An 8,117-nucleotide genomic window follows, 5' to 3' on the forward strand; every position below is an offset into this window, starting at 1 on the left:
AGGACCGCAACAGGAAAGGAAGACCCAGAGTTACCTCTGCTGCAGAGGATACATTCATTAGAGTTAACTGTCTCTCATGAGGACCGCAACAGGAAAGGAAGACCCAGAGTTACCTCTGCTGCAGAGGATACATTCATTAGAGTTAACTGTCTCTCATGAGGACCGCAACAGGAAAGGAAGACCCAGAGTTACCTCTGCTGCAGAGGATAAGTTCATTAGAGTTAACTGTCTCTCATGAGGACCGCAACAGGAAAGGAAGACCCAGAGTTACCTCTGCTGCAGAGGATAAGTTCATTAGAGTTAACTGCACTTCAGAATGCAGCCCAAATAAATGCTTCACAGAGTTCAAGTAACAGACACATCAACATCAACTGTTCAGAGGAGACTATGTGAATCAGGCCTTCATGTTCGAAATGCTGCAAAGAAACCACCAATAAAGGGGTAGAGACTTGCTTGGGCCAAGAAACACGAGCAATGGACGTTAGACCGGTGGAAATCTGTCCTTTGGTCTGATGAGTCCAAATTTGCGATTTTTGGTTCCAACCGTCATGTCTTTGTGAGACGCAGAGTAGGTGAATGGATGATCTTCGCATGTCTGGTTCCCACTGTGAAGCATGGAGGAGGAGGTGTGATGATGTGGGGGTGCTTTGCTGGTGACACTCAGTGATTTATTTAGAATTCAAGGCACACTTAAGCAGCATGCCTACTACAGCATTCTGCAGCGATTTGAGATGGTTTATGATGAGTTGGACCGCAGTGAAGGAAAAGCAGCCATATGTGGAAACTGTTGGAAAAACATTCCAGGTGAAGCTGGTTGAGAGAATGCCAAGAGTGTGCAAAGCTGTCATCAAGGCAAAGGGTGGCTACTTTGAAGAATCTAATATATTTACATTTGTTTAACACTTTTGGTTACTACATGATTCCATATGTGTTCATAGTTTTGATGTCTTCACTATTATTCTACAATGTAGAAATAGCAAAAAGAAAGAAAAACCCTTGACTGGTATTGTACATCAATGGGTCACATAACCTAACAACCCAACAATAGGTTTGGCAACAAGTGGCTATTGAAGGCCTTTTTTGTAACACACCATAATAGGTCTAGTAAGCCAGATACTGGTGGTAGCACACAGCAATGGGTCTCATAACATTGGGTCATGATGGTATTTTGCCTGTCGCCACACAGCACTGACTCTCCCTCTACATCGCACTGCAGGCCCTCAGGGTCCGCTTCCGCCACAACCCAGAAGCCCCCTGTGCTATGTGGTCCTCTCATGCCTCCTTTCATTAGGTCACCCTGCAGATCTCCCCTGGAGCAGCTCCTAGTCCCAGGCAACCATTGGATGATGATGTTGCACCCAGTCAGATCTGTGCTCTCCTCTCCACTGTGTACCCCTTCAGCAGAAACAGTCTGTTCTCTGTGCTATGGCATGCTCCAACCCTTTTTCCATCTGCACCAACAACAGTATCTACACTGTTTTCCCAGGCCTGGCTTGAGTTTTCCCTTTTTAATGAGATACTCTGTCTGACTCACTTTCTTTTTTTCAGTGCAGTTTGATGGTGCTGAGTGGGAACGGTCCTCGTCCCCCACCGAGCGCCTGCGTCCACCCAGGTCCAGTCCCCTGGCAGGAGGGAGCATGAAGTTCCGGATGCCCTGCTCTGACCCTCACAACATGATGGGGGAGAGAGTAGACCCCACCCTGCCCCTGGAGAAACAAGTGTACGTACCGTACTCTTTTCCTTTGTAATGACATTTTTATTGTTTACTTTATCTCTTGTTTGGGTTGGGTGTTATTGCTTCATCTACACAGTAATACTGAAAGCATCACAGTAGAATGTAAATGTGGTTTTGTTTTATACATGTATATCATTAGAATAAACTATGTTTCGATATACAATATATGAATGAACAAACTCTACTAATCAATCATATATTTGCACACCAGGCTATGGTACACGAAGTGAGAGGGTAGTACATTACTCTCCCAGGTGGTCTTGTAAGGGTTGTTATAGGATCCACTGGAGAGCCCTACTCATGTTTGAGTGAGTGTGGTCTGGTCTCAGTCCGACCCCTGTGCCATCTGCCAGAGTTAGTAAACAGTGACTAAAGGAGACCATGCTTGTTTAAAGTGAGAAGAAACATGGTTATAACACACTACATGACACATTTGCACATACAGAAACACATTTCAACAATAGTGGCAATCAAATATTTGCACGTCACTATATTTTCACATCTGTGTACTGTATGTCACAAAATAAAATCCCTCAATTTACCACTAATATTTGACATTGCACAGTACTCCAGAGGCCTAATTTATCAACCATGTGTACATTTCGTACTAAACTTTGGCGTAGGTGGAGATTCTAGGATTTGCTCGCATCACAGCTTATTGGAATGTATTAAACGGTCATACGCAACATATCCACATTTTTTTAAATGGATAAATCAGAGCCATATTGTATACACCCCTGCCTGGAAAACGTCCTCCATTCACCTTTATGGTAACGTAAACACCCTCATTTGCTGTAGGATTTGGAAACATTGCAACTGGGCCATGTCTGTTTCTAAAAGAAAGCACAATGGTAAATTGGAACACATTTCTGTAGATGTGTGGGCTAATCTTTTCATCTTTTGCTGTTACTTTTTCAAACAAAAAATGCGTGCCGCTTATAAAGAAAACCAACACTTGCTGCGTATTTTATTTATTTTTTTAAAGTAAAAGTAAGTACTATAACCCACACTATGCAAAATACAAATTGTTGTTCAGTATTTTGTGTGTCAATTGATTGTTTCTATTTCCTGTCTTGGTATAGGCTCTGAGATGAAGTGGGCTGTGATGTTGTGCTCCTTGGCTATTGAATGAGCGATGAATAAGTAGTAGCCTAATATTTTTTTGTGTAGCGTGGAATTAACCAGTTATGTCAGTAAATATGATTATGATTTCAGACCATATTATAAGACTCATAGAAACATATTAGGCTGCATGCTGCTCTGCGAACTCCTTACTGATGGCAAACGCATCTGTTATATAATTAGCCTGCGTTTTAGTGCTTTTGTTAGCCTTCAATAAATATAAAATTCTGTGCGTCAAACACCTCCATTTCCCCCAAAATAACAATGTTTGCTTGTAATACAATTCTTTAACCCGAAGTTGTGCGTACGCATGGTCTGAGATTTGCATGGAGATATGCACACTTTCCTGTCAAGTTCAAATTTGAAATATATCAACCTTTTGATAAATGAGGCCCCATGTCTTTTTCCCTCCCTCCATTCATGTTGTGTATCTGTCAGGTGGTACCACGGGGCACTGTCGCGGTCAGAGGCAGAGTCTCTGTTGACCCTGTGTAAGGAGTGTAGCTACCTGGTGAGGAACAGCCAGACCAGCCTCAACGACTACTCTCTCTCACTACGGTATAAAGCTCAACATATTCACACCATTTACATCTGAACAGCAACATCAAATCATTGCTAATGCACTTAAATACAGTATGAGTCAAATAGTTTGAGTCAAATGGTATGAGTCAAATAGTCCAATAAGTACAGTAGGTTAGAATATTTATTGAATCATCCTCCGATTTAACTACTCTGACTTGATTGTCTCCCGAGTGGCGCAGTGGTCTAGAGGCGTCACTACAGACCCTGGTTCGATCCCGGGCTGTATCACAACCGGCCACGATCGGGAGCGTCGTCCGGGTTAGGGGAAGGTTTGGCAGGGGTAGGCCGTCATTGTAAAATAGGAATTTGTTCTTAACTGACTTGCGTAGTTAAATAAAGGCAAGTGTACTGTGTACTGTGTACTGTATACTGTATACTTGCAGCCACCTTCCCTACTGAGCTTCTATCTCACTGTATGTAGGCCTCCATCTGTCTGTCTCAACCTCCTCTGCTTTCTCTCTCCTCCTCCCTCAACCCATTTGAAGACTGATTTTCTTCTCAATAGTCCTTCACGCCGCATAATAGTGCTTATATGGTCAAATCTCTTCTCTCTAATTACTAGCTTGATCCTTAAATCCCCTTCTCCATCACTCTCCCCCTTTTTCTCCCTCCCTCACTCTCATTCCCCCTCTCTTCCCCAGCACCTCTTCTCTCTCGGAGTGGTAATCAGGCAGATACAGCACACTGCAGCTCTCACATCAGCCGCTTTCCAATCACTAATGAATATGAATCACCTTCTGTGGGCCACACACAGGCACGCCTGAGTGCACGCACGCACACTACATTAGAGGTTCTCATTTTCAGCCTCACAGACATCACACGGATACAATGTCACTCAAACACACACACAAACACACACCCGCCGATGTTAACAGCTCAAATAGACAGGCTGACGTGTGAAATGACAAAGCTACAGTATGTGGCCCTCGTCTCACAATAGGAGGTCCAGGGGTCTGAAAGAAGCAGTGGTTTGATCTTTAGACTGGCAGGTGCTTTGTGTCTCTAAATTGTTGTGAGGGAGACATGCCAGAGGTAGTTGGAGATGGAATCAAAGCGATAGAGAACCAGTAGAGTGAGTCGGCATGGAAACAGACTGACACACAGCCCAGCATCACACCAATATGGATGAGGCAAATACACAGACAAATCATGTCTCTTCAAGAGGGATTTTTCTCTAACAGCTTGTCATGGATCTGTGATTTAATATGAAACACAGACTATATATAATAAAGTGTGTGGACACCCCTTCAAATTAGTGGATTTGGCTATTTCGGCCACACCCGTTGCTGACAGGTTCACAAAGCCATGTAATCTCCATAGACAGAAATTGGCAGTAGAATGGCCTTACTGAATTGCTCAGTGACTTTCAACATAGCACCGTCATAGGATGCCACCTTTCCAACAAGTCAGTACGTCAAATTTCTGACCTGCTAGAGCTGCCCCGGGGGAACTGTAAGTGCTGTTATTGTGAAGTGGAAACGTAGGTCACACAAGCTCACAGAATGGGACCACTGAGTGCTGTAGTGCGTAAAAATAGTCTGTTCTTGGTAGCAACACCACCGAGTTCCAAACTGACTCTGGAAGAAATGTCAGCACAAGAACTGTTTGCAGGGAGCTTCATGAAATAGGTGTCCAGGGCCGAGCAGCCGCACACAAGCCTAAGATCACCATGCGCAATGCCAAGTGTCGGCTGGAGTTGTGTAAAGCTTGGCGCCATTGGACTCTGGAGCAGTGGAAACGCGTTCTCTGGAGTGATGAATCACGCTTCACCATCTGGCAGTCCAACGGACACATCTGGGTTTGGCGGATGCTAGGAGAACGCTACCTGCTCGAATGCATAGTACCAACTGTAAAGGTTGGTGGAGGAAGAATAATGGTCTGGGGCTGTTTTTCATGGTTCGGGTTAGGCCCCTTAGTTCCAGTGAAGGGAAATCTTAATGCTACATTATACAATGACATTCTAGACGATTCTGTGCTTCCACCTTTGTGGCAACAGTTTGGGGAAGGCCTTTTCCTGTTTCAGCATGACAATGCCCCCGTGCACAAAGCGAGGTCCATACAGAAATGGTTTGTCGAGATTAGTGTGGAAGAACTTGACTGGCCTGCACAGAGCCCTGACCTCAACCCCATTGAACACCTTTGGGATGAATTGGAACACGAGCCATGCCTCATCGCCCAACATCAGTGCCCTTCTTCACTAATGCTCTTGTGGCAGAATGGAAGCAAGTTCCTGCAGCAATGTTCCAACATCTAGTTGAAAGCCTTCCCAGAAGAGTGGAGGCTGCTATGGCAGCAAATGGGGGACCAACTCAATATGAATGCCCATGATTTTGGAATGAGATGTTCAACAAACAGGTGTCCACATATTTTGGGTCATGTAGTGTACTTTTCAAGCCTGATGGGAATGTGTTCCAAAGAACACAAAAAATAAGCCATAGCTAATTAGCAATGTAGTGATGCTGGTTCTGTTTGTTGTTATTGCATTGTGTAGAACAACAGATTTCCCTAGTCTTCCATTGTTGATTTTGCAAACTAATGATGACCAATTAGAGCCAATTGTCTTTCCCTCTGCTTCTATAATTAGACATACATCATGATGGCAGCTTGCTCTTAAAGGGGAGGTGTAGCGCTGCGCTACTGCTAGTTCTGTATTGCTTGCTTCCTCTCTGTCGCTCTCTCTCTCATCATCTTTGTCTTGTCTCTCACAAGCCATTACATTACTAATTTATACTGTATAATTCCCCCTTCTCTCTCTTCTTACTAGTCCAACATTATGATATGTTGTTAAATCTGGGTAAGAAATACCTCATAAAATGCCAGAAATAAGTAGGCTGTATATGTCACTTCCAGTGTGTCATCATGTGGTCCATGACTCTGCCCTTCGGCCTTCTCTCTCAGGAGCTGCCAAGGCTTCATGCACATAAAGTTCAGCCAGTGTAAGGATGGAAAGTACGTCCTGGGGCAGAACAGCCTGCCATTCAACACCATCCCAGAGGTCATCCACTTCTACACCACACACAAGCTACCAATCAGAGGAGCCGAACACCTGTCTCTGCTCTTCCCTGTCCTCGTACAGACCCTCTGATTTGCTGGGACAATGGTCCTGGAATCCTGGGTCACATTGTGATTGGACATTGACTTTAGATTGTGTAAATTCCTTTAATATTCAAGTCAATCAGGCCATCTGTGCTCTCGTTGGACTAGACTATTTTGTTGAGGATTCAGCATCTGCTGGCTTGTCAGTACCTTCACAGACCGTCTCGTTTCTGTTGTGCCAAATCTCTCTGATCTGGGAACAGATTCATATGAAACGCAATACCTGGACTGTACCAACACCACCTCTCTGTAGCCTACCTGGGATGCTATCTGGACTGACTGTTGCAGAATGAGCTTCTCACTGAGCTAGTGCTGCTGCCTGTACTGCTCCACTGGTTGACAGTCTGAGGGAAAACGTGGTTCTACTCACACAAACCTTTGTTGATTTGATTCTCTCTGTACTGTTAAGTAAACCTATTTGTCAATGCTTTATGTTGACGAACTAGTGTCAACCCGCGTCACTTACTGTATGGCTGTTGTAGCAGCAGCTGTTTGATTGTCCTACTGTTGCCGTGTGGTTGTCATATGATCTGTTTGTCTGGACACTGTCACTGACTGGTTGCAGTGCTCTGTAGTTGACCAGAACAATTTTCAATGGCGAGACAAAGGTTTAAACCGCCATATAAATGGCCATATCAGTGGTAATGGGTGTTATGGTTTAATGATTATTCTTATTATCTGGGTCGTCATAATCAATGGCATTGTTGTCGTCTCTGATTGTAATTATGGATAAGATGTTTTCTCATTTACCTGCTGTGTTCAACAATAAACCGTTTCTTAAAGAGCCGTGTCTGCTTTGTGCATCATGTGGAACGACGAGCATCACAGTGTCTGATTATGTAGATAAGACTGAGGACTAATCTGATGTGGTGTCATTTTTTTAACATGTTAATTCTCAGAAAGAAAAAAAAAACTCTCACATGGATTAACACTCATGATCTTTGCATTTTGGGAATAGCCAGTACTGTACCTACCTTGAGATTAGACCTAGATTTGCAGAACTCTGAGTGGAACACGGAGAGGATGGTGGACTACAAAAGCATGCGAATGTCCATGTTTCCTCTACTCCAGCAGACGCAGGCTCTTCCCCAGCCATTAGGGCAGCAGGGGGAGCGGCGAGTGTAGCGAGAAGGAGAGGAAGGCAGGTCTCATTATTTAGGGTTTGCTGGAGTGAAAGGCACTGGGATTGCTTTCATTACTGAGCCAAATGCGGCGGCTGATTACCAGTGGGACGAAGAGCAGAGACAAGCGAGATCACTCACTCTTGAGAGGGGGGAAAAGAGCGTAGGCGCAAGGGAGGGAAAGAGTGTCGCGTCTGTATTCCTGTACTCAAACACAAGACTAATAACAATAACGATGAGTAATACGAATGTCGTAAGTGTACTAAGTAATCCACAAGCATAGTGATTATATCTTTTCAGCGTTCTCCCTAAACTGCTTGTTTTGTGTGTTCAGATAAGCATCCTATGTTATTATTGTGGGCGGAGAGGATTTCTATAAGGGTTTTGTTTGAATATGGTTGCATGTGCGGGTACTGTACAGTCATGGCCAAAAGTTTTGAGAATGACACAAATATTCATTT

At 44.1% G+C, this 8,117-nt stretch overlaps 1 protein-coding gene across 6 annotated transcripts in view; it reads left to right on the top strand.

The window, feature by feature from the left end:
- LOC110524320 (SH2 domain-containing adapter protein D) overlaps positions 1–7,319 on the top strand; it is a 28,150-nt gene extending 20,831 nt beyond the window's left edge. For 5 of the 6 annotated variants that reach the window (XM_021603856.2, XM_021603855.2, XM_036978070.1 and 2 more), the window contains 3 exons: positions 1,549–1,720; positions 3,296–3,415; positions 6,338–7,319. In XM_021603856.2, the coding sequence (XP_021459531.2) occupies positions 1,549–1,720; positions 3,296–3,415; positions 6,338–6,524 (479 nt within the window). In that variant the 3' untranslated portion in view covers positions 6,525–7,319. The remainder of the gene's footprint in view (positions 1–1,548; positions 1,721–3,295; positions 3,416–6,337) is intronic. The other variant, XM_036978071.1, reaches the window with a different exon arrangement.
- Positions 7,320–8,117: the final 798 nt, after the last annotated feature.

Source organism: Oncorhynchus mykiss, chromosome 5 (genome assembly GCF_013265735.2).
Source record: "Oncorhynchus mykiss isolate Arlee chromosome 5, USDA_OmykA_1.1, whole genome shotgun sequence".
Taxonomy (NCBI): Eukaryota; Metazoa; Chordata; class Actinopteri; order Salmoniformes; family Salmonidae; genus Oncorhynchus; species Oncorhynchus mykiss.